This window comes from Micrasema longulum, unplaced genomic scaffold (genome assembly GCF_059751315.1).
Source record: "Micrasema longulum isolate JH-2025_06_02 unplaced genomic scaffold, ASM5975131v1 h1tg001618l, whole genome shotgun sequence".
In the NCBI taxonomy this organism is placed as follows: Eukaryota; Metazoa; Arthropoda; class Insecta; order Trichoptera; family Brachycentridae; genus Micrasema; species Micrasema longulum.
This window is the reverse complement of record NW_028278799.1, coordinates 237,325-264,060: the sequence shown is the minus strand read 5'-3', so window position 1 is coordinate 264,060 and position 26,736 is coordinate 237,325. Positions and strand designations below refer to the sequence as shown.

The window sequence follows — 26,736 nt, the reverse complement described above, 5'->3', positions numbered from 1 at the left end:
GTCCGAGGTTCGAACCCCACTCTACCCCAACTTGATTTCCATTTTCTAATAGTGAGTTATCTATAACTCGTCGAAAATGGCCACCTAAATTGAAATATATGGGTAAATTATAAGAACGCTAGTATTTCTTTTTATTAAAAAAAAAAAAAACAATCTTCAATATGAAATAATGATTTTTAAAAATAATAATAGTACCTACATATTAAAATAGCGGATCTGGGACTATTGATGTTTTTGCATTAAAACAAAGTGGACTTCAGATTTTTATTTCAACTTAAAAAAACTCTTTTACGACTAAAATGGACTTAAGTGTTATATTCACATATAAAATAGTTTATCGCGATAATTTCTGCATTTTTTACATCAAAACGGCAAAAAGTGGTCTCCCGTGTTTTTTTTCTAAGGTAAAGTATAATATTATTGCTTTTAAAGTTTTATTTATTTTTTAAGTATGTGCTATGCCTAATTCGGGGAGGTATTTACTTTGTTCGGCAAAATACAAAAAAAATCTGTGAAAAAATATTATTGGGAAACGCTTGATTGTGCTGTAATATAAAGTACATAAAATATAAAGCTAGCTACGTATTGATAGGAACCTATTATTTTTAATTATTATGATCTTGAAATAAATAAAAGCAGTCGTTCATCGAACATATTAGGTATATTATGCGCATGCAGTTGCAGGTGATTTAATTTTGAATAGTGCAGTCGATATTTTGCGTTTTATGTGTCAATTTGCACAGCAAGCAATATGTTTCATACCTTGCACAATGTGCACTTGTATGCACATAAAACAACGTAACTGTTCGTAGTTGGTATCGGCGACAACAATATAATTATTTTCTCGTAATAATTCCAAACACTCATGCTGTTTAAATTTATGATTCATCTCGGAGCGAGTGATTTCACTACCATATTTATACCGGCAGTTTGCGATGTGTGTTGCGTCGACCATCACGTTAAATGTTTAATCTCACTTTCGATAAGACCCAGTGTACGCAATCAACAACTTGTCGGCAAGTGGTATTTCCTTTTTTAGCAAAAAATGCAATAAGCGAACGGTGGGCGGGTACAAGTTCGAACCGAGAGGCTGTTAGTTGTAACGAGTAACGATCTTACTTCGGCGGGAGCCGCTCTCAGATCATGTGCGCGTTTCTCACGAGATAAAAAAAAATAACAATACAGTTCGACATGGCTGTTATCCTGAAAAATGTAACAAACAGCATCTGGCACGCCTTTTCTGCGCTCCGCCAAGGAAACTCGGAAACTGTTCATAAATCTAAGTTAAAGGTAAACTGTGAACCAATTTTGTACCTACCTATGTACTTGATTTTGAAATGAGCGTATTTTTACGTATGTCAAGTTATCATCTGTGCAGTTTTATTTAATTATCTCTTGTGTTTTGATGTTAAAATAAAAACTGCTTGAAGTAGTGTTCTAAGACAGTTTTAAGTAATGTGATTCGTAAATTTAAACACCAGCGTACATTTATAATTCGAATAAACCTGCCTTTCATTTTCAAAATGTATTGAGTAATATATTATGTTCAATTGACGTGTAAGTATATTCACTCCATATTTTTTTTAAGCGGGTAGGTGTGCTGATTAATTAAAACAATCACATTGTCTAAAATATAGAAATATACTAATAACAATTCATCGTTATCGTAACATAAACCGCAAGGAACAATCGTATGGTATAAATAATAATATTATAATTAGGTATTGTATTTTTGTAGGTTTTGACAGCGAATATTGGAACTTTGTTAGACCTGTACGGTGTCGAAAGAGGTTTGGATCATTATCGCTCTACATTTGAATTAAGTTTTCAACATTTCCAATACTATCTGCAGCAAGAAGTCTTTTCTCAACTATCTGAAAGGTTGAATCTTTCAGAACAGAGGACTTTTGAAGGAAAAATTGAAGAGGTAATTATACTAATTATCAAGTTATTTTCCAAATAGATCCTAAATAGAAATGATCAAATAGTGTTATTGAACCTCTTCACTTTTAATATACAGTTTATGAGTATTGTTTTGGGATTCCCTCATTTCCTGTTTTTACAAAAAGGCGGATTGTCTATCAATTTGAATTTTGACACTTGTCAACGTCGGTGACGGTAGTGTTGTAGAGGTGTTATTTTTATTTTGTATGTTGTAAATTACAAAGCCGAAGCCGAACGGTGGATTCAAATAAAATCGAATTCTGGCATAAATAATCAATGATTTACATAGAACTTTTTTAATTACGAAATGACTGATTAGATCTTTAAATATTATCTTTCGGATTTATTGCCGTTACATAAATATATGACTAGGTAGTTCAAGTTGGTATTTTCAAATCTTTAAGTTGGAATGTATATTTTAGCAAGTGTTTTATTTTTTTTGGATCAATACTTATTTATTTATTTACGGACTTATTCAGTCCATTCAACTATGGCAGACACATTTCCTTATAATACATACCTGTACAATTAAAATAAAGTACAACGAAAGAAAATTAAATATAGGACAAAAAAAATAATTTGACTACCTCAAGACAAAATCTGGTCTATCCTAGTGGTTGTTTAAATCCAGACAGACTTACGCCAAAAAAGTCAAAATCTTCTTTAGAGTTTACAATGCGTCACGATCGGGACGTTGGTGCGTTCAAGCTCTACTATAGTTTGCGTCGTGCTGATCGAAGAACAGCACATTTTTATTTAGCAACCGGCGGTAACATATCCATAAGTAATCTTTGCATGATAACAATCACGAATGTAACAACAGGTTGATATGGCTGTTTTTACACTAGAATATTTCATAGTCCTTGGACTGGTACCTGAAGCGTAAGACTGATCACCTTACCTTCATGTGACAAAATTGATCGAGATATGCTGTGATTGGTGTACCAATTCAGTGCCCTATGCACCATTAGGTGCGGAAATGTAATTATGACGATGATGATGATGATGTAACAACATGAAGGTAATGAAAATAATGAATTATTATAGTCCTTAAAATGTAACATGATTAGAATGACAGTTGTCAGAAAAAGTAACGACATAACTTTGTAGTAACGTCAGAGGAGTTATTTATATTGACACACGAAAAATCATTTGTATCTGACGTGTTAATTTATTTTTTTAATACAATGCTTGAAACACAAATCAACATTAATATATAAAATCAGCTTTAAAACTTTAAGAAAACTAAAATAAACCTAATTATTAACGACGTTCTTACAAGGTTACATCATTTTGTAAAAACGTTAGAGATGGGACAAATTGATCGAATAAAAAAATAATTCATTTGATGTTGTTCATGAAAAAAGTATAAATGTCTCATTGTTTTGTGAATAATTCTGTTAAACACACTATAATAGGCTTGTTTTTGCGTTTTTTTATATCAATTTTCGGAAACAGAGATTCATGATTGCATGAAATAACTGATAAAATCGATTTGATCAGTGATCAGTAATTTCCCATCACTAATGAAATTTGTTTGAAAGCTGTCATTCTAATCGAGCTATATTTTAAGGACTATAGTAAAATTTAGTTATAATACAAAAAAACACGAAGGTAGTATTTTTAGTGAAACTGTTTTTTTAGGGATAAAACATACAACTCGTAAACTACAATATTTTTAACGGTTTCCGGTTTCATTAAACATATTTGATTCCCAAGTAAAAAAACTTAGTCGTCGCTGTTGCGAGTAATTAAAAAATTCTACTTATGCACAGGATGACAATTTAGCAAGTGAATCTGTATAAAAATGTTTTTTGTATCCAGGTATGTTGGTTGATCTGCCGAAAACAATTCCTTCAGAGAGAGAATCCCATTTTTCCCAAGACATCAGTGTACCAGCTCTTCAGAATATTTTGCCTTCTTGGAGATTTAGTGCCTGATGATAATGGTGATTTCCAAGTAAGCCTAAATATTAATTTTACTTTAAAAATTTGCAATTCACCTTTATTTGCTACATAACATAACCATTGATATTATCGACTTCGAAAAAAAAAACTTTATTGAAAAGTTATTGATATTTAAAGCATAAACTTTGTGGTCAAACATTTTATTAAATGTTACTGAATAATTGTATTTAACAGCCTTTTCTAAGTCTACCGGTTTTGAGATGTACCTGTCTCATCTTCAGGACACTAACTATGCCAACATGCAATTCCCACTCTACACCTTCACCATAGTAGTATGTAGTTCTTTTTCATTTTTGATTTGCACATACTCGCACCTTCATCTTGTTATTTATAAATATGAAATGTGTTTTATTTTCATTTACAAACTCATGTTTTTGCATTTTTTCTAACAGTACAGTATGCTCATTTGATTTTTTTATGCATTTATTTCATTTAAAAAAAAAAGTTTTTACTATGTTCTGTGTTAATTTAGTCATTATTTTTGTATGCTTTTATTTTGTGTAAATTTTCTACACACTTTATTTTACCCCAGGATTCTATAACGTGGGCTTTAGGATCCCCCAATGTTGATCTTTGTGAAGTTAATCAATTTTTTATATTATAACCCCTGTAATCTTCACAGGTCGCAGTGACGTCAGGAGCTTGCAAAGCACTGACCCCCACCACTAAGCATAAATGCCTACAATTCTATATTCCCTTCTCTAAAATGTTCTCCATTTCTCTTGTAATACATTTTTATCCATAACTTCCTAGGGGTTTGAATCCAATCCTTGTCTACAAAAATCTGGACGAACTCAATATATTGTTTATAATTATGTAGTTAATGGTTCTTATAAACTATAACAGTCTTCGTAAATAGGTGCGAAGGTTTTCACGGTCACTGTTATCAATATGTTTCTTTTTTAGGAGATACCGCGTGTGTTGGTTTTGTTCCGACGTTAGAAACATATTTATAACAGTCTTCGGTTATAGATCTATCAAACTAAGAATGTCAATCATTCAATAAAATCTTATTATTATTTTATAATTTACATACAGTTAAAAACGAAACAATGGTTAGACATCTTGCAATTTTACGTTGGAAGATTTGATATTGATTTATTTATTTCTTTTTTTTATTTATACTATCAATAATCTTAGAAAAAAAACTATAATGTTTGTATTTTAATTAGGTTACAATAGATCCTTCTGAGGCTGGACTGGTAGCAGAGCAACTCGCTAATTCTCTGGGTCTCCCTTGGAACATTGACAGCTGGGATGCCTTGTGTAGTTCAGTAGAAATCTTCCAACTCGAGACCTTCGTATCTGTGCTGGAATCCAAATACTGTGGCGACGGAACTGTGGATGAGGCACCCATTGTTGAAGCTGTGGAGGAAATTTTCCAAACATTCATTAAAGATGTCATTAAAAAGGTAAGAAATATATTGTCACCCTAACTTCTAAAGCTCGCAAGTCCACAAATCGACGGCTCAGTTCCATAAAGGGATAACTAAAAAATTTGAAGTTTTAAGTTACCTATATTATTAATTATATTTTTAAAACACTCCTTTTCAATTCTGCAAAGTTATAACTTTTCAAAATCATTGGTTTTCTCTTGTTAGACTGATGTTTTCATATGGAAATAAATGGCCTCAACAATATCTCAGCTCCATAACTAATTAAAACGTTGTGATAATTTTCATGACAACTTTAATCCTAAAATTACTAACCATTGTGTATGTACTTCACGTAAATATATACATATATACTTCACTTAAGGTGAAGTGATTATTTGTTAGAAATCAATTTTAGATCTGTCAAAACTTAGATCAGCCATTCCTCAAAACTAATAATTTCTAGTTATCTCTGTATTGAACTGAGCCATCAAAATGGTCAAAAATGATATTTTTGCATTTTCTGTTAGGACTTCAAATAAAAAACTTGTATATTCATAGTGTTGCATTATTTAAAAAAAAACTTCATTACAATGAGCAAGTTCAGTTGTTTTTTAATATTTTATTATTTGTTAATAGACTATCAAACTAGGTCAAAAAATGTTTATACAATTTATACTATCAGCGCAATGGTTTTTTTAATGTTCTGCTGATTGGTGTATTGGATTCCCGTAAACCTCAAATCTATCGCAAACTCTATTATTGGTTGATTCTTCCGAACTAGTGACTTTCAAAGTAGTTCATTTTTGTTGAAATCATTTTTACTATTTTTATCATACATTTTTAAGAAACTTCAATTTCAATTTATTTCTCTAATTTTTACCGCGCTTAAGAAAACATTTTTTGTATCCAATTTCCCATAGGACTAAACTTCCTTGTGCGCTACTGAGGTAAAAAAATAAAATTCTCACACAACGTAAACATAACAAAAGTAAGTTTGATATTTAGGAGTTTTACAAGTTAGGCTGATGATATAAGTATGTGTTTATAAATACAATGTGCATTAGTTCATATATTGTCTACCTTGCGGAGTAATGGTTTGCACATTTGGTGCGGTCCCGAGCTCAAATCCCGTCAAGTTTGAAAGGAAACATTAGTATTTTTAATAATATTTTATATCAAGTTCTGGGTTTAATCCGCTCAATATTTTAATTTTAGTCTCCATCGCTGTTATACAGGATGTTCTTTAAACCCTGTCACATCCGAAACCACGATGATCAGTATGAGCAAGAAGACATATTGGCACAAATTTTTAGAACGAATCAAATTTTAAAAAATAAAATATTAAAAAAAACAAATGGTTACTAACTTCTTCAGGGAAGAAAAGAGGAGGGGGGAGGGGGGAGTCTGACACACCGTTAACCGTTTGTTCTTTTTAATATTTTATTTTTACAAATTATCTTCATTCTAAATATTTTTTTAAATATGCTAATATGTCTTCTTGCCCACACTTATCATCGTGATTTCGGATGTGACAGGGTTTAGATAACACCTGTATATGATTTGTAAAAGTGTTTTTTTTTCTATAATAATTTACATTTATCCTGGACTGATTTTGATCATCTTGCTTTTAAAAAAATGATTTTTAATGAATGAACAATTGATATTCCAATGCAGTGCCCTATGCACCGTTACATTTGGTTAATGATAATGAGTTAACATTACTTATTCAAAAGATATTATATTTCAATTTCAAAATATAGGAACAGAACTTGTGAACCAAAAAAATAAAATATCTAATATAAATAATATCCGTTTAGTTGATCCAAAGAATATTTACTTTGTACATTTAATTTTTTTAACTTTACATGCTTATTTAGATTTGAATTAAAAATTTGAGTTTGTAATTAGTTTTTCTATTAAGCTGTTAATTTATAATATATCAAAATTGTCATAATGATTGTGTACATAATCATTCAAGTGTAAATACATCTATACATAAAATACCTATACCCATATGTGTTTTTTTCAATACATTTTAAGAAAATATTTTTTTTCAAAAATTCCTTGGAAATATTGTATAAGATGTTTTCTAAATAAATAAAATAATAAATTCTGACGTAACAAATTTTTTAGTGGGAGGCAGGTCAAAATGGACACAGAAATTGTACTGTTTTGTGCCCTTGCTGTATATATGTTAAAAATAAAATAATTAGATGGTATTCTATATTTTCCAATGAAACTTTCTCCATATTTAAGGGCCATCTATTCAAACGGGGATATCTGCTTCCCACTCTAAGGGAATACTGGTTTGTTTTACAACCGTGCGAGTTGACTTACTATAAGAGTCCATCGGAGAAAATGTTATGTGGTTCTATAGCACTAACTCCCAACTGTCTGGTTGAGCCAGTCGTGGGAACCACTAAACCACTTAAACTGCATTTATGTACAACGGAAAGATCTTTTGAGCTAGCAACACAGGACTACAAGTAAGCAACTATTGATTTTATTGTATAGGTACTTGTAATCAATTTGTGTGATACATATTTTATAATGTTTTTTTATTATTTATAAATAGTATTTACCGCATATTGTTTTTTTGTTTTTAAAGTGCTTCTAGGTATTTAAAAAAGATTAAGAATGAAAGCAAAGTGTATTTTTTCAGTGTAAAGAAATGTTATTGTGCTTTTGAAAGAATATACATGTTGATATTTTTAGGAGTCGTTTACAGTGGCTGTCAGCTCTGCAATTGGCCATTGATCACTCTTGCGGAAAACAGGGGTACCAAAGGGGGCAAAAAGATAGACGATGCAAAGAAAAGAGGAAGAAGAATGATTATATTCACGAAATGCACATGACCAAAAAGTTATTACAAGAGGAAGTAAAAGCGAGAGTTCTTGCAGAAACACAAGCGTATGAATTGGCGCTCATAGCTGAGGAAGATGGAAAGAAAATACTGAAAATGCAAGATGCTCAGCACGAGTTAGAAAGATTACTCGCTGAAGAGACGCAAGCCAAACAGGATGAAGAAATTGTGAGAGCTTTGCAAGCAAGGTAAAATAAATTCGATACATTTAAGTAGGTATCTAGCTATTTTCAAGATTGGTCATTGTTCTTTATCTAAATTGCTAAAGAATAAGAAAAAACCCAAAGCAATATTTTTAAGCAAATTTAATTTTTGTTATTGTCTTAAAATTTCTTATAATCTGTCAAAAAATAGTTGAAAGTAATCGATGGAGCTAGTGTTTTATGTTGTCTTTTTACGGTAATACATTGAAAATAGCAGTATTGAAATAAAACATTGTTATTTTTTTAAATTTTTTTTTATTATTTTCTTACAGAAACATACAGTACAGTTACAAAGCTTAATATTTTACACAATTAGACTTAACTCTAATGGACCAGTGAAGTTTCCATATTATAAAGCAATTATATGTAAGGTTAATTATGAAAATATAAAAAAAGAGAAGGAAAAAAAAAACATAAATGAAAGTTGTTTAAAAATTAAAATTTAAGTAAAAAAAGATAATTTAAAGTTTGTAGTGAGTATTTACAAATGGTTATCTTGTCATAACCCAACAAGTCTCTTATAATTTGGTGCTGCAAGCTAATCAGAAATTTGATTTTTATCGTTTTCTACTCTTTTGACAGACTTTATAATACTATTTGGTTTTCAGAGACATTTAGAATACAATGTACAAATAATTATTTCAGAAAATGCATTTTTAACGCGTAAATGCATTTTTTTAGGGTAAAAAGATTGTGGAAAGATAATTTTTAGATATCATTAAATTAATTTTAGAGTCTTGACAGAGGAATGGGAAAAACGGGAAGAATTAGAAAGACTTCAAGAAGAACAACGACAAATGTTGGCCACTGAAACCTTGAAACGAAAGCAGTTTGAAGATATTCAGAAAGCAAAAGAGATTCAATTAAAGGGTAAATAACATTTTTGTTTATTGGGTTGATCCATAAACATCTTCCATTCAATCATTTTCGATGTGCATAAACTACCAACTTGAATGAATTACAATTGAATTTATTTTAATTATTATTATATATTTAATTAATTATTTTATTTATTTGTTTTTATATCAGTACAATTTATTCTATCTATAAAACAGACATGCCTGTTATAAAATAGAAGCGAATTGTCCACTTAATTTTTCTTGGTGCCAAAAAATAGTTGGTTTTAAAATAATAAAGGTGTTCGAAAATTTTATTTAGATGACATTTTGCATGTCTTGAATATTGTGTCGCTTTTATCTTCAAATTATATTCATAAATATCTAAGAAAGTTGCAACTGTCCTCCATCTTTTAAGGTCATATTTTTTACTTTAGAATGGACTGAAACAAATCACATCTGCGCCTCACTATTGCTGATTTCCTCACATTTTTATGCTGCACTATTACACAATGCCATATTTGGATTTCTATTACATAAATCAACTTTTAAATTGCGAGTTAAATTATATTAATTATTGTACAATGTACTCGTATATGCAACCAGTGGGTACTGATTCTTAACTAAAGAACTTTTAGCGTTCTCCTACGGGCTTAAGAGTTTAAATCACGTGTGCTTATTTACTAATCAACCCGGTAATTCAAAAAGTTTTTTAGGATAAAATTATTATATATTTTAAAACATGCTTTTGCAGAAGCGGAATATCGACTGAAACAATTGGAAGTCGAGAAACAGAGATTAGATAGTGAATTAAAGTTAGCACGTAATAAAATTAAACTTAGTGAAAATTCTAAACAAATATTGGAGGAGCATCTCATGGTAAGAATTGCAAACTACACTTTGAAAATCTGTCTAAACTTTTAATATGTCTTTGTGTTCATTTGTTTTTCATTATTAGGTAATGTCCCCGGCTAAAAAAGAGAATGAAGGCGTGAGAAGAGCTTTTTCGTTTATGCCATCCACAAATAACAACAATGCCCCCCTTCTACAAGCCAGGGCAGCCACACTCAAGAGACATTCAAAAGAGGAGAAAGGATTATTGTCTACTAATAACACGCAAACAGACACATAATGTTAATGATGATTTATCACGTGTCATTAGATCAAAATCAGCATTGCTTTCAAAATATAAATCACTGTAAAATACGGTGTGCAATGGAACATTATATTTAAACATACCCGTATTTATGTAATTGATAGATCTGTACGATTATTTTGCTATACCACACCACTCGCCTGTTTGACCTGTTCTCATAGTAGTAGCAGACTGTTTAAATATATTTATTTTGTATGGGAGTGTAGTATTATTGACTTTGGTTATAATGTACAAAGTTTGTATTTCACAAGTGGATTTTGTTTCCTGGCCATCTTTATCTGAGTATTGTTGGGAAAGGGAGGGAATTTCGGCTGTGGATCTTTATAGGAATTTATTCGCATTTGCTTAATGAAGAGAAAACCACAAAAAACTCATTCAAGAGTAGCCAAACTATTAATAGACATCAGTAGGCTGTCCGTTTCACTTGAAAAGATCTCGCCATGTTGTGTCCTTATTACCTGTACTATTCTAAATATGTAAGATACTACCTCTTGTGATAAGTCATTGTGATTTATTTCTGAATAGATGTGCCTTAGATCCTCACCAATGCTTCTGCATCACCGGTTATCTATTTTGGCGCTGAAAGGGGGGCAATGCACCAACAAATGGGAAACATCTTGGGGGGTTTCACCATCACATGGACAGTTGTTGATCTCGGAAAGCTTAAAATGGTGCAGGTAGCTCATAAACCCACTGAGCGAATGAGCAAAACCACTCACTGAAAAATACTGTGTCATCCACAGTATTTTAATTACATTATTCATATCTCCTAGACACATTTACACCGACCCACCTTACTGTTTTGGTATATTAAAAAACACTTTACTTCATTATTTGAATCTCATTTTTACATAAAAGGGTTGTGATTCATGATATAATACTTATATTTTTAATATCAAAAACATTTTATAAAAACATACTTACTTTATGCTGAAAATCATTCCATTATTTAGGATTAAACCATGATTTTGTGCCAAACGTTTTTTTTTTTTAATGTTGTATAAACTACTTTTTGTATAAATATGTTGATAATTACTATAGGTAAATAAATAAATACATTTGAAACATTTTTTCCTTTTATTTGGCATATTGTTGAAAATCCTCTCCCGGCATAACGAGCAAAAACATAACATAACCTATATTTATATAAAAAAAGGTAAACAATCATTTTGGTCAGTTTCATTGAAAACAAGGTAACTCTTTTATGTTTTATTACAACTATTTTGTAAACAAAAAAAGATACATTAAAATTCAGTAAAAATGTACATTTCAAAAACAATAGTAGTATACTCGTATTATACACTGTATTCTGGAAATTTCACAGTTTGAAGGTTTACTTTTTCCCTCTTTTCTTTTTCTGAAAAATTAACGTAATATCATTACCATATAGATTGTCATTCTGTAAAAACAAATGAACATATATTCGGTTGGTGTGCATTACCGCCAATCTACAATTTTGGCAAAAATTATGATTTCGTATGGTGAAATTTCAAACTCTTATTGGATGTTCCCTAATCATATGATATATGTGGGACCAATAGCATGCGAGCTTTCTGAAGAAGAACTGTTCCACAGATTGGAGCAAATAATGTGTTAGATATGATTTTGAAAATGGTTTTATGTCTCCTGGAAAAAGTTGATATAGTAGATTGGCAGTAGTGTGCGCCGACCGATGATATTATTTCATACCATGCAATTGTGACACTAAAAAACAAACGTGCCTATCTTCATTGTAAGTGAAACTGAGTTGATCGAATTTAACCCCTTTACTTTCATAGGATAATTGGCCTCAATATTGGCATACATGTGAAAAATCTCAAAGGGGTGATATCATCGGCTTTTTTTTGTTGAATACATTTTTTATAGCTTTTGAGAAGTTCAGTGATATTTTACAAATTTACTGATCTAAATCAATTCAATAAAACTCAATGGATATTAACTGTGATGAAAAATAAAATATGAACATAGTAGGTGCTGTTTCATTCGCATTGATTAAAAGGGTCAAATGAACACTTATTTAATTACTATTTGACCAATTTATTAAATTATACATACCTTCTTTTTCGCAGCTTCTGCAGCAAGAATTTTTCTCCAATATCTTTGAATCTTTCTTGCAGCATAATTAAGCCTGAATGTGTCTACCTTTATGGCAAGTTCTGCCTGATACTCCGCTTCCTTGTCTGCCATTAGTGGTTTATAGATCAATTCTTGCTCGTCGAATTGTCTCTGAATATGTCAAGATGACCAAGAAAAAAAACTTACTATCATGGAGAATATTTTTTGCATACACCGGAAACTCTTTTTACTCAATTTTGAAGTAACATGATACAAAAATTCAATCTAAAAACACGTTGAACATTAATTTAACAATGCGTAAAAGTAAATTATAGTTTTTTTTTATTTAAAAAAATTTTTTAGATGGAAATATTGTAGAGGCTTTGGATATCTTGAGCGATGAGAGTGATGTTGTACCAAACATGCAACGGTAGGTCTATTGTCTGACAGTGGTAGTAAATAATCTTTGTTGTGACTTTTTAAAGTGTTTTGTTGTTGCATTAGATTTTTTAATAAAATTAAGGTATAATAAATAGTATAACAGATTTTTTTACAAGGAAAACTATCTGCCCTTGGTCTCGGACGATGGTTTGTGGGCTGTATCTGTATCTGTTATACCTAAACGAGACCATTAAGCCGGCTCCTGGAGGACTACTCACCTTCTCAGTTCTCGCTGGAGTAATTCTAATACAGTGCATCCACGTTGCAGGGGTGGGCACGTTTCACTTCAATAGATCGAAGTGTTTAGGTGGCTAAGTTTGGGTGAGGACCCAGTATTGCGGGGTATGACGCGATCTTTTTCCCAGGACTACACGCGAAGACCTGAACAGCTGTGATGGCGGAGATGAAGTGCATCAGTATGGCGGAACTGGCGGAAGGGGCACAAATTTTCTCTCAAGCCACCCGGACATACTTCGGGCTATGGATTGTTGGAAGATAGCGGCGTCGGGCAGGACGTTGCGTCGAGGATAGCAGCGGAGAAACAATAGTCAACGGTGGCGTCCTAAGCCCCTGTTAGCAAGAGGGGTTACTGTCTTGGCGTCAGGTGGCAACCGTCCGTAAAACAGAAACCAAACAACAAATCTCCTAGTCTGACGTGTAGACTGAGGACTAGGAGGGTTGACCCCAAGTAAATGGGACATACAGCCAGGAGGAAGAAAACAAGGAAAACTTTCTTTCATTTTTAGTATACTTTTTTTACACGGTACTGCATGGAACATATCCACCATTTAAAAATTGGTTCCGGTGTAAAGTTTTCTAAATGGATAAAGAAAAATAACTAACTTATTAAGATGACATGTTTTTTTAAATCTAAATTAGTTCCAAATAGTTTTAAATATCTATCTTTGTCAACGTATACTGCTTAGCTGTGGTATTAACTACAAACAATGTTAATGTAAACATTACACAAAATGATAATATAAGGCAAACCATATAAATTTCAAAATGTATTTATTTTTATAAAACCTGTAGTTCTGCCAACTGGTTTTTTTCATCCTCATAATTTTGTGTCAGTTGATCGAGTTCATTTTGCTTATCGCCAACTTCTTGATCATATTTTCGCAGCCAATTTAACAACTGCGTTTCTACTTTAAACCTACATAAGAAAAATGACAAAACAATTCAAATGATTATACCGTTAAGTTGTCATTTGCTGTAGAAATAAACCACTTTACCTCTTAGCTCTTAAAGCCTTCTCACTATCCATATGCCGTTTCAAGAGGCTTTCATAAGTTTCAGTTATATCACGCTCTTTGTCTACTAAAGCTTCATAATTTATTTGATGTGTTTCAGTTTCTCTCATCATTTTCCTTTCTGAATCTAATCTGAAAAAGTCATTCTATGAACTTTATATGGCTAATGAGATCAAATTTTATATTTTTATGGCAACGACGACCATGCAATTTTAGTATTTATTTGAAATGCTGCACTAGAATTATTCAAATTTGAAGATAATCAATGAAATGCCATAAACTGCAGTTCACTGAAGCACAAAAAAAGTGTATCATCAACACTCATTTTATGAGTCCTAAATAAATCTGGAATCAAACCTTGTACTAAAATATGTAACTCAAAAATATGTCATTCTTAGTGAATTGTGATAACATACATTTTTTTCTTGATAACTGTGACACACTCATTTTTCAGCATATCTAGTTCTTCCCGGTGATTGTTTATTATAGCATCCTTTTGTTTGTAAATATGATTGAATGTTGTATTTTCGTCTTTCAATCTCTTTGAGATATCTATAGAAAGAAAAAAAAACAATTCTTGGATTGGATAGGTAATTGAATTATCATCACAATTGTGTATTAGAATTAAGTAAAAAAGCATTATTATTTTAAGACATAATAGCGTACACTTATAAAATGTAGTAAAAAATAAATATAACAATTTATCTATAAAATGTATTTATTTAATACCAACCGTTTATTTTTTCTTTGAACGCTTTATTAGTTCGGTTTAAATTTCTCTGAACGATTTCTTTCTTGAGTTTTTCAACAGCGGACATATTCAATTTGTCCTCCATTCTGTTTTTGAAACGTACTAATGAATCCAAAAAAAGTACCGCATCAGCAAGACGAGTTTGTTCCTAGACACATTAATTTTTAATCACCTTGTCTCAAAATAAAATAACAATAACAAGATGTATTTCTATATATGTTTAGTAGAAAAAAATGCTTTCATACCTTTTCAGATATGTGTCGAAACTTCATGGACATGAAAATAAGACAAATAATTAATTAACTATTAAATTTAAATTATTTTACTTAAATAATGACATTTTATTATCAATGATCTCTCAGGTATTTATGAAGAGGTATTTTAATAATTTTAAATAATTTATCGATGGTCATTTTCCTAGAAAATTACTCCCAAGAGCATTTTTAAGCAACTGGACTGCATCAAATCCAGCATTTACTTTTGTCAACTAGTTTAAGGTTGAATACACAAATAAAATAGTATACATACCCATTGGATTTCCCTTTGAATAACTGGTTGAAGTTTAGGATATTCCAATAACACTTTAATAATTTGAGAAAGTTCTGGTAATATTTTAGGATCAGGTTGGTTCATGACCTGTGAGCAAAAAGAAATAAACTTATTTGTCCAGATGGTCAAAAGGAAATTGACAGTGCATTAAAAATTTTAAAAAACAATTGCTGGCGGTGTGATTGTCGACATTTGCCCCAGCCACGGAGGTTTAGTATTCGATTCCAGGAGAAATCACAATAATATAAAATGTGATTTTTGAGGAAATTTTTCCAGTGTGCAGTGTTGTGATTCACGATGGGACACTTGATCGGTTATGGTGCGAAAAAATCGGATTATTCATTAAATGAAGATAGTTTGACAAATTATATGCTTCAGTAAACTGTCCAGGGGTGCTGTTCTAAATTTTTGCACGGTTTTTATTTTAAACATGTGTCCACACTTTGCTTTATATATGACCACACTGATGATAATGACGTAAAATAAGCAGTTCTATAATTGACCTTTCAAAGTTTGACATTAAAAAACTGTTTAAAAAACGGAAAAAAAAAACTAATACGGTTTGGTCAATTCAACCTAATTATGTATTTTGGATAATGCTTAATAATGTTCTAAATGAAAATCATCATGTTGTTTATGCGGCCGTATATGAAGCAAAGTGTAGTCACATGCAAAAAAAATCCCAAATTTATTTCTTCTCTACCCCCGCGAAGATTCAGAATAGCGCCCCGGGTAAATTATAAAATATTACATAAAAAAAATCACTATTGACTTAGTTGAACTCGGGACTCCGTAACGGTTGCAATCATAAGCATTAACTTCACCAGGGGTGGTATTCTGAATGCAAAAGCGCGCGTAGAAAACACATACTAAACACACTCTAATAGAGCTATCACTTCGCGCGCAATTCGGTTCAGAATACCAGCCTAGGAGGTAGACAAGACGATCATCATTATTGCGATTGTTATTATAATGTAAAATCTTACTCTACAAAACACTGATCAAGCCAGTCCTCACGTGTACCTCGGAAAACCGAAATTGAAGGATCCATTGCAGAATTTGAGAGAAGGATCCTCAGAGCAGCCTGTGGGCCCTGTGAGAGATCGGTTGGCGTCATCGATAAAATAGGGAGTTATATGCTATCTATGGAGATCCTTATGTGATCGGTTCCATCAATGTGAGGTGCTTGAGATAGTCTGGTCACATAATCAGAATGGACAACGACAACCTTATAAAATGCCTCACACTTATTGTGTCACAGGGACGTAGAAGACCAGGAAGGCTCAAAATGCTATGGATGGATTCTGTCAGCGCTGATACATCCACACTACAGATAACAAAATGGAAAACAAAGACAGTAAACATATGAGAATGGAGGAGACTTCTGGATTCAGCCAAGGCCCACCCGGGCTGTCGAGCTTATGACGATGATGACGATTATAATGTAGTAGAAAGGAAAAAAAAACTTCAAAATAAAGATTTTGCCGAGGCTTTTTGAGTACCTAGCTAATAAAAATATTAATCCATCTATTTACACAAACGTAAGGATTAAAAATCCAAATTATACTTTAGTCATTTTGTTATATTCAAAGGGAAACCAGTCATTGGTTCTTCTAAATTTGTCTTACTTCTACAATGAATTACGATGAACTTCCATTGAAAACTTTTAGTAACAAACTTGAATGTTTAAAAAGTAATACTTATTACTAGATAGGTACCTCTTGAATTTTTTCCTTTGTTATCGGAGTGTAAAATTTATCTTCGGCCTCCACAGATTCTACTTTGATTTTTCCCCCGCTAAAAATTTGCCTTAGAAATTGAAAATGCTCTTTGGAAATAACATCTCTGATGGCAAAATTTATTTCTTTCAATGTACATAAAGCCAAAAAAACAGCTATTTCCGTTTTGTTTATAGTCTCGAGAAAAATAGCTAGAATTCTTTCATTTTGAATCTGGATTTCTATATCAATAGGTGCAAATCCTGAAAGTCATAAAACAAATAATACAAGTGAAATATTTTTAGAGCTGGTACAGATCAGGGTTACTTAATCAGGTCATATAGTCTTATAAGAAGTGAGAATGTACGAATAAAAAAACGTGATATATGTTATTAATTTATTGTAGTGTACTAATTATATTATTATTCTATGGCACTAACCTTTATCTCCAATTTCTGGTTTGTTGTATAAACTGATACTAGAAATTCTGTCTGATCCCAAAGACCCTAAAGAAGAGGAAGAGCAACTCTCACTCTTTTCCATAATTAAGTTATTGAGGTTTGTTAAAGCGACTAGAAATAAGTTTATCAAAAAGTAAAATCAATAATGAAATAAGTCCTCGGAAAATATTTGCGTTGCTAAGATACATAATATTATATATCAAGGATTTTACATTGGACATTGACATCAAAGTTTTTTGTACAGGAGCTTTATTTTTTTACCATGGAAACTGAAGACTGTCAAATTTGTTTAATTAGGTTTGGAGATTATCCTGATAGCCAGATAAGAGGCAGGACTGGGCTGCTAATTTATCCGTAAGTGTTGTCATTTTAAATAGGAAAATTTTACGTTTTAATTTCATTTCAAACTAGTTCTTTATTTATACTTTTATTGGTAAATTTACACTGATATTACTATTACATAAAATAGGGAATTATTAACATTTTTCAAAATTTTGTGTATCAGGTAGGTATATAACTTATAAGAAAACTTTTACAAGATGGCTCCAAAAAAGAAGGGGAAAAGTAGTAAGCTAGGCAAAATGTCAGATGAAGAGAAAGCTAGATATATGCAACACAGGGCAGCGATTGAAGAGGAAGCCAGAAGAAGGAAAGAGGAACTTATATTTCGATACATGAAGGTATGTCATTCAAAATATTTTTTTACTTATATGTATATGGATTAGTTCTGTACACACTATTTTATATAATACTGTATTCATTATTATCTGGTATAGGGCCCCTGTACTTTACATTTGATTAAAGTATTTTTTATTAACATAGTTCAGTCTAAATAAAAATATTTCCATGACAATGACAACCGCCAACCAGATGCTGTGGTGAAAAAAATATTGGGTTAAAGTGCTGGCCTCACGCACAGGGATTTTTGGCTCCATTCCCGATTAAAACATAATTATATGTGATAAAAAAAAACATCTGAGATTGTTTTTTATCAATAGTAAGCAAAATTTCTTGCAACCAACTCACTATTTCAAATATGAAAAAGCTGATACCCATTTGTTTATATTACAGAATAAGTTACAGAAGGAAGAGGCATTCTCCAGAATAAATCTCGCCAAAATCAACCAGCAGTGGCGTTTTATATTAAGAAAATTAAAAGTAAAAGATTTACACGCAGACATGAAAGTATGTATTGTATTATCTTCTTGAATATTCACTTATTTAATGTTATAATGTGGAAAATATGATATTATACTAAATTAAATTAAATAAATAGTTGATTTTCAATTTGTATGATGTAACGAAAAGAACCTCTCTTTGAATCTCAATTCAAGGCAGCTTTCAAAATATTATTTTGCAGATTTGCATTTCTATAATGCTACAATTAAAACTATTTATTTATTTATTTTTATTTATTTAACACTTTATATACGTATACAATATTAATACATAAAAGGGCGGGCATATTGCCTTAAGGCAATTTCTTCCTACCTACCTAAACCATTCAGTTCATTCATATTTATAATACTATTATATTTTACCAGGTGGTTATATCGATATTTCTGAGGACCAAAGATGCAAAGGACGCTGTTATTTATAAACTAATAGATTCATTGCAAGAAGCTGAAGAACAATATTCTAATATGCTACAGACACATATGGAGACTATAAGCGAATTCCTGGGTTAGTATTCCATTACTGCAATGAGGAAGTTTGTCAGTGCTATAGGAAATTGGATACAAAAAAGGTTTTTTTATGCGCGTTGAAAGTTAGAGTAAAATTAAACTGGGAAGTTTCTTAAAAATGTATGGAAAAAATAATAAAAATGATTTCAATAAAAATGAACTACATTAAACGACGTCACTAGTTCTTCCAAATCAACCATGATAGTGTTGTTATAGATATCCGGTTTACGGGAAGCCAATTTACTAATCAGCAGAACTCACTGAAGAGAATTTGTGATATCACATGTGGAGTAATTTCAAAAAAAGAAAACATTAATAAATCTTAGCTCTGATAATACGGTAGAGACTTTTTTGTAATTTTGGCTTAGTGTGATAGTCTTTTAACAAATAAAATGGCCCCAAAATTGAAATATTTGGGTAAATCATAAAAACGCTAATATTTAAAAAAAAAAAAAAAATAAACAAAATAACCACTGATCTTCCTCATTGTCATGCTAAAAAAATAAAACAAAAATCCCACATTTCGTTAAAGATTTGTGAATCATTTCTAATAAACTGTCACATCACAAAAGTTTTATTCAGATTGAAATATGTGGATGATTTATTTTTATAAGGATCGTCTATAGTCTATAGTATAAAAATGTTAAAAATTTTATAAGGCACTTACAATTTTCAGAAATTCGAGAAGACCGCCTAAAATTTTTCCAGGATAGTTTCGAAGAGCAAAAATTCTCTATAATCGAGAGTTGGGAAGATGAACTGCAGAGTCTCGAAGTCAATCAAAGAGAGACAGAGTATCACATGAAACTTGTCATTTACCAGCAAGAAGAAAATATGAAAGGACACACTCATGAAATCACTAATGTCAAAGGACATCAACTTAAGTATAGAGGAATAACGGTGAGAAAAATTAAGCTAGGGTTTCCTAGGACAGCGGTGCCCGTATTTTAACGGCCGTTGTGAACGGTGATGCAGTGGACAGCCGTCGTAAAGGTGACTAGAGTGCGGTTTTCTATGAAAACGGTGTTATCAACACCATTTAACACCGTTTTCCTAGGAAAACACTCTCTAATCACCTTTACGATGGCTATCCACTGCATCACCGTTCACTGCGGCCGTTAAAATACGGGCACCGCTGTCCTAGGAAACCCTAGCTTTAGTGAATTTAACACGAGCTCAGCAATACTTTATATATGGTTGTGCTTCTGTACCTTTATATTTATGTTTGTTCTTGTTAATTTGTCATCATGTTCGGTATGGATTTCAGTCAGTTTCGGCCAATAAAACGAGTTTTGGCAGCAGTTTCCGTTTCGGCCAAAATTGTCTGAAACTTTGGTTCAGCCGAAACCTTTGGTCGGATTACGTTCGGTTGTATTTAGGTACATCTTATGGCTTATGACCTGTGACCTTTAATTTGTTTCAGCTTTCGACCGGTGGAGTGTTGTTAGTCGTCACATAAAATTTTTGCTTTTTATTTCATTGCATATTTTATTTAACACTTATTTTAATGAACTCGTAAGGTTGAATAATAATGATCCCTAACTTTGGGTATTTTGAGGAGACTTTTAACTTTGAATAAGTTTCAGTTTCGGCCAAAAATAGAACAGAAGCCAAAATTCGGTTTTGTAATACAAACAAATAATATAATTTATATTACTATTACGCGCATTTTTTATTTATTTCATTTTTGCACTAAAAAACATGCAGACAATATTGTAATGCAGTTTTGTGATATAGCGACTTATGTACATATATATGTTTTTTGGGAAAACTTTTGAGTTCAAAAAAATTTACTCACCTTTTCTATTCAAATTGTTTTGACCCTTTAAGTACCACAAGCGAGATATCTCGCCCACGGTACATTGCAACATTAGCATGTAAATATCTAAAATATGTTTTACAGCCAATCACTGCGTAAAATAATTAGAGAGGCCATTCCACTTTTGATTCTGTATGATATCCTGTAGCAAAACTTATCCCCGTTGATGGTATTTTTATTTCCCAAAAGCATTCCAAAATATGTTGATTTTGTTTTAACAAAAAATGTATGTCAATGGAATCAATTAGATAAAACTATTGTAAAATCCCAACCAAGAGATGCAATGGAGTGTTTATTGTACTAAACTCTCAAGATTATTTTCATTGAAATGGCTTTATATAAATAATAATAATCATCATCATCAGGTTCGCGTCATAGTCCTGACATGAACTGCCGACGAACAGTCAGCAGTGGACGTCTAGAACGTCGAGAACCTGGTGCCTTGTAAAGTAGGCAAGCCTCGTGAAGACTCTCAGGAGGTGTCCGCAGTACATGGCCAAGCCAACCATAGTGCCTCCGCTTGATGACAGTTGTCACCGGAATTTGCTGCATCGTTCTCTTATTATTTCTTTCCTAACAAAGTCAAACCACCGCACACCCAAGTTTCTTCCGAGACATCTATTTGCAAAACTCAGAATTTTGCTGTTTTGGGCCCTACTGAGGTGCCCCGATTCACCTGAATAGGTGTTATGCAGGCGTTATATAGGCGGCATTTAGTTTTAATATTCACTTTAATATGTATTTCTAGACTTATGACTGCAAAACATAAAATACATTTTGTTTTTTAGATGGAGCAAGAACTCAATGACATGATGCTTCCGAAGCAATTACAAATAGAACGAATATGGAACGAGTTAAAGCGTGTTTTCTGTGATTATGTCAATTATCACAGTCCAAAAATACAACAATATCAACTTCTGAGGCAAAAGGACGCCACATACAGAAAATACATCAATCACAATATGGAACTGTTGCTTGCAGCTAGCGTAATAAAAAAATAATATTAATAGCTTAGTCTTTTCTGCTATCATAATGATTTAGCGAAACTACCATTGTGAAATTTGCATAACATAAAGTTTTTCAAAAATCAAAAAAAAACGCTCCTATCTCAAAAGCCATGCAACTTTTACTTAGGTCATGATTTATTATTATAATAGGTCATGACCAGGTCTATTACCAGATTCAGGATTATCCATGGTTTTTTGAAAACCTGTATACTAAAGAAAATTCAAAGTACTGCCATATTCATAAATTATAAATAATAAATACATCATCTGATTGAACTATCTATAGATCCGACCTACATTCGAGGCCCGTGGAAGGAATGCTGTTATGTGTTTTGAAGCTGTCCAGTTGAGTTTCGATAAAAATTGGCATGTTGAAATACACAAAAAAAATATATTTGTGAATACCGATGTGCTAACTTTTATTGAGACTCAACTTAGTAGCGTCAAAACACATCACCGCATTACTTCCGTGCGCCTTGAACGTAGACCCCGTAAATACCTATATGTATTAGAACTCCCAACTTGTAAATCCACAAATGATCAAAAATATATTAGTGCATTTCAGTTAGAACTTCAAATTATCTGTGTGTGTGATCCGTACAGTGTTGCAATATATATTTTTGAATTATCAAAAAAAAACTTTGCTACTGAAGTTAAAACTGTTTTTATTCTCCCCCGAAAAACAGCTAGTTTGGAATTTATGAGTTTTAAAAGATAGGCCGACAATATATTGCCCATGCGGCTCGACTGTGGAATCATCTCTCATCATCTATCAAAGATATTTTTACAATATCTAAAATAAATAAATAAAATATTTAAATCACCTCTGAAGAAACATATCCTTTCTCTTCCTTAATCTCCCCTGCTTTCCTCTCTCTTTATTCCCCTTTCCCATTGAAGACTAGTATTGATATTAATTAATTTAAATATAAATATTGGTATTTCTGTTTTTGTCTCTATTTTGTTTTATCATTTTATTTTCTCTCGAATACATTTAGAAACATAAATTATGTAATTAAGACTTTTATTTTATTGGTTGGTTTGAAAAAACTGCCATTTGGCAATAATCCTGTCAATATATAAATATAATAGATCAAGTCAAAGAAAGAATCGTGTGTTAGAAATACCACATTGTAAAACGGGGCTAGCACAGAGACATGCATATTTTATAGGCCCAAAAATTTTGAATTCCTTTTTTACTGATAATATTTCATTGATCCCAAACTTTCAAAATTTTCTTTCTTATAAAAAACACGCACTATCCTGGATTCAAACTAAAGATATGAACTCTTCTTTCCATGATATATTTTGTTGCCCTTATTATTTTTTTTTATTTTTTTATTTCCTTTTTTCATTACTATAAAAATAAAATAACACTTTAGAATCTTTCACAGAATATTTTCTTTTCTCTTTATGTCACACAAAAATATTAAAACTGTCTATTTATTATAGGAGCAAAAATTCATAAACACTTCTTGTATACCCACAAACAGGCCATTCCTTTGTGAGATTTTTGGTTTTCTATTTTTACTGTTAATATGCATTTCATTTCTTTGTTATTATCCTTTATTTTTTAATACTCTGTTTAACCTCTTATGTATAGTGTAAAAGAAACAAAAAAAAAATATATATAAAATGTTCAAGAAGTAAAATAAATCAATAAAATTATAATCTTTGTTTCAATACTAGGATATGATTGCATTTTACCAGCATGAATGGGAAAATATTTCTGAAGAACTCGAACTTAAATCGAAGAATTTAAGAGACAAAAGAGATTATATAACAATGACGTCTGCCAAAGCAAAAATACAGATGATGGAAAATCATATCAAGGATAAAAAACAGATAACTACTTTAAGTGTAGAAAGCTACGAAGCTATTAAGGTTGGCTATTTCATATGTATAATTGAAAAAGATTTTCATTCATTTAATGCATAAATTTTTAACACAAACACTGAGTTGTTGATTTTAAACATTGTATTGCATTTCAATTTCACCTTTTGAATTATTTTAGAAATTAGAGGGGTTGGTCCAGATGGGTCAAAAAGTTCAACAAATGGATTCTATGTGTAAAAAATACGAGATGGAAGGAGAAAATGTACTTCAATGGAACACTTCATTGGTGGTTAATGAAGATACTAAAATGACGAGGGAAATGGCGGTAACTCTCAAATGCTTTTTTTCTGAAAATGGACATCAAGCACCTTAAATAGTAGTGATCAACCATTCTTGCGAAAATGACCAGAAAGACACTTTACTTTTGTTGATATCATTTTTCTGATAATTATATTCTTTAATATAGTGTAGAATCTGTCAAAAAATGAAAAACATCAATAATGATTTTGTAAAAATCACCCGAAAGGTACTTTACCTTACTTTGCCGATGATAAGTCACTTTTCTATATAGTTATATTCTTAAATATCACATGGAATCTGTAAAAAAGTGAAAAACAATAAAAATTAAGATCGTAATAGATTTTTAGGCTGGCAACATTAAAAATTATAAGTGGTTCTTTGTGATTGGTCGTGATTAGTTATTTTTTCCATATTTTTCATTCTTAACTGCATTATCACAATTCATGATAAACTTTGAGTAAAACAAAAATAAATATTTTCGTTTCGGAATCTGAAGCCTTTTCAACCATCCAATGGGTAATTTATTTTATTTTAGATAAGGGTTAAAGTGTTACCATAAGAAGAGAGTCTCAACAGCACCCTTAATAATATATTTTTTTGACATACTGCAGATTACTTTCATATTTTGAAAAGATAAGACTTTACTTGAGTTTTATATGAGTAGTTATAAAAATTGTAAACTTGATATGTGAACTAAGTTGTGGTCCCATGGGAGTGTCGCGGACTCACGTACCAGATACCCCGCTCTATCATAGCTTTATTTTAATTTTCAAGAACTTTTTTTTTCTTTTTAAAGGAATAACCCGCTAAGCCTCTATTTTAGAGGTTTGTCAGCAGGTGGGAAAGAGGGGATAAGGAAGGAGGTAATGAAAAATTCACCACAAAACCCAGACCAATTGAGAAAAAAATCTTTCATGGATTTTTTTCTTGCAACTGGCGGGAATCGAACCCGCGACGCCAGTTTCACAGTCGGCCGTCTAACCAACTGCGCCACGACGCCTGTCATTAATTAATTAATTAATGATTAGTCAAAAAAGGTCACAAAATTGAAATCATTGAATGATATGAGAAAATAATAATTTATTTATCATTAAATAAGGAAAATAAATTATTTCAGTAAAGAATTTTTAAAGGTTTAGTAAATAAGGTAAGTTAGGTTTACAGATTTCCTTCTTAAAAAACATTGATTTCTCAGGAGGACATTGAGACATACGAGAAACTGGAAAACTTCTGGTTTAAATACAATAGAGTGAACGTCCACTTAACAACGCTGAAAGCAGAGAGGGATAGCCTGAAGCAGGAGAACCGAAGAATGAAGATATACCTGAAGGCCTTCCTGGTCAAAGCTGCTCTGGAGGGTGGTGCGAGCATCAAGGCAGAAAGACCAAGCAGTATGAAAATGTACAGACTGACACCTTTGTCTGAAACAGACACTGCTGGAATGTTAGTATTTCTGATATCTGAAATGTTTATTCTGTGTTATTGTGTCTTACTCCCTGCTTTCACTTGTACATAACATGAGAATTAGTTTAGTCTCTTACCAGTCTGACGATGTTGATCAAAATGAAACCCGGTCACTGGTGAAAATCAAAAATGAGGAAGTTTAGTGCTGTTGGAAATCTTTATAAAAATGTTTTCTTGCATGCGGTAAGAATTAAAGCATTTAATTGTACAGTAAAATTTCTCAAAAATGTTAAAAAAAAAGTAAAAATGAACTGTTTTGAAATACGATTTCATGTGAACTTGTATTTACAATAACCAATCATTTATAGCTGTGTTAAGTTGTTATGATAGATTTTAGGTTTCCGGGCCAGCCATGTTTTTTGATACTTTGAAATTTAGCAGGTGCAAATTAGAGGATACGGGGTCCTACTTGTAAATGTCAGAAAAACTCACCGACTTGAACTCTTGGTGGGGGTTTTCAAAATTACAAAACTTTGAAAAATCATAACGATAATATGATACATAAAATATAAAAAATCAGATTTGTTTGATAGTCTATTCAAAAATAAAACAATTAAAACAGAACCCCTGTACCCCCTCACTGGCCAAAACTGAATAATGTATTTTACTAAAAATAAATAAATATAGTGGCCTTGCGTTTTAAGCATCTACCACCTACATTTTTTCATGTAACATTTGATAATGTTTTGAAACTTTTTCACAGGCGAAGGCGACCAGTAACATGCATCGAAGCTAGTACTTGCAACGCAGTGCAGCACGAAAGAAGAATGCAACAGTGGAGAGTAAAAAATTCTGGAAATCCAGAAATTCGTGTACGCAGACATTGCTGGTGAAATATTAACACCAACACTTGTCGAGATAGTTTAATTCATTTGAATAAATTAACTTTGTTTTTATAGTTTCTTCAGAAAGAAATGGTTAAAATTATATATATTTGTATTTTAACATTTTTCATTTCCTAAAAGTTTTATAAAATATTCTTGTGTGCACAATGGGGAGTGACATCTTAAAATTATGTTTTTTCTATTTTAACTTTATAAATATTCTTAAAA

At 31.5% G+C, this 26,736-nt stretch overlaps 3 protein-coding genes across 7 annotated transcripts; 2 read left to right on the top strand and 1 right to left on the bottom strand.

Annotated features, from left to right (window-relative positions):
* Positions 1–554: 554 nt before the first annotated feature.
* LOC148274596 (switch-associated protein 70-like) lies at positions 555–11,412 on the top strand. 2 transcript variants are annotated; one of them, XM_088236901.1, is made up of 9 exons: positions 555–1,290; positions 1,739–1,927; positions 3,769–3,903; positions 5,084–5,323; positions 7,544–7,773; positions 8,003–8,338; positions 9,087–9,223; positions 9,944–10,068; positions 10,148–11,412. In XM_088236901.1, exons 1-9 carry the CDS (start codon positions 1,192–1,194, stop codon positions 10,319–10,321), a joined length of 1,665 nt encoding a protein of 554 aa, XP_088093027.1. In that variant the 5' UTR covers positions 555–1,191; the 3' UTR covers positions 10,322–11,412. The 2 variants fall into 2 exon arrangements, with proteins under 2 accessions (XP_088093027.1, XP_088093028.1); XM_088236902.1 differs by lacking the exon at positions 555–1,290 and adding an exon at positions 1,297–1,557.
* LOC148274595 (dynein regulatory complex subunit 10-like) lies at positions 11,355–20,173 on the bottom strand. 3 transcript variants are annotated; one of them, XM_088236906.1, is made up of 11 exons: positions 19,926–20,173; positions 17,553–17,684; positions 17,113–17,375; positions 15,374–15,481; positions 15,091–15,111; positions 14,828–14,993; positions 14,511–14,646; positions 14,077–14,226; positions 13,868–13,997; positions 12,401–12,571; positions 11,355–11,702 (listed from the first exon to the last, which is right to left on the bottom strand). In XM_088236906.1, the coding sequence occupies exons 2-11, from the start codon at positions 17,653–17,655 to the stop codon at positions 11,679–11,681; spliced, it is 1,272 nt and encodes a 423-aa protein (XP_088093032.1). In that variant the 5' UTR covers positions 17,656–17,684; positions 19,926–20,173; the 3' UTR covers positions 11,355–11,678. The 3 variants fall into 3 exon arrangements, with proteins under 3 accessions (XP_088093032.1, XP_088093031.1, XP_088093033.1); XM_088236905.1 differs by lacking the exon at positions 19,926–20,173 and having other exon boundaries at positions 17,553–17,844; XM_088236907.1 differs by lacking the exons at positions 11,355–11,702; positions 13,868–13,997; positions 19,926–20,173 and having other exon boundaries at positions 12,405–12,571; positions 17,553–17,844.
* On the top strand, positions 17,877–26,736 carry LOC148274594 (dynein regulatory complex subunit 2-like). 2 transcript variants are annotated; one of them, XM_088236903.1, is made up of 10 exons: positions 17,877–17,927; positions 18,079–18,253; positions 18,645–18,758; positions 19,118–19,256; positions 19,935–20,158; positions 21,866–22,063; positions 23,774–23,968; positions 24,099–24,245; positions 25,416–25,663; positions 26,388–26,736. In XM_088236903.1, the coding sequence occupies exons 2-10, from the start codon at positions 18,113–18,115 to the stop codon at positions 26,515–26,517; spliced, it is 1,536 nt and encodes a 511-aa protein (XP_088093029.1). In that variant the 5' UTR covers positions 17,877–17,927; positions 18,079–18,112; the 3' UTR covers positions 26,518–26,736. The 2 variants fall into 2 exon arrangements, with proteins under 2 accessions (XP_088093029.1, XP_088093030.1); XM_088236904.1 differs by lacking the exon at positions 17,877–17,927 and having other exon boundaries at positions 18,005–18,253.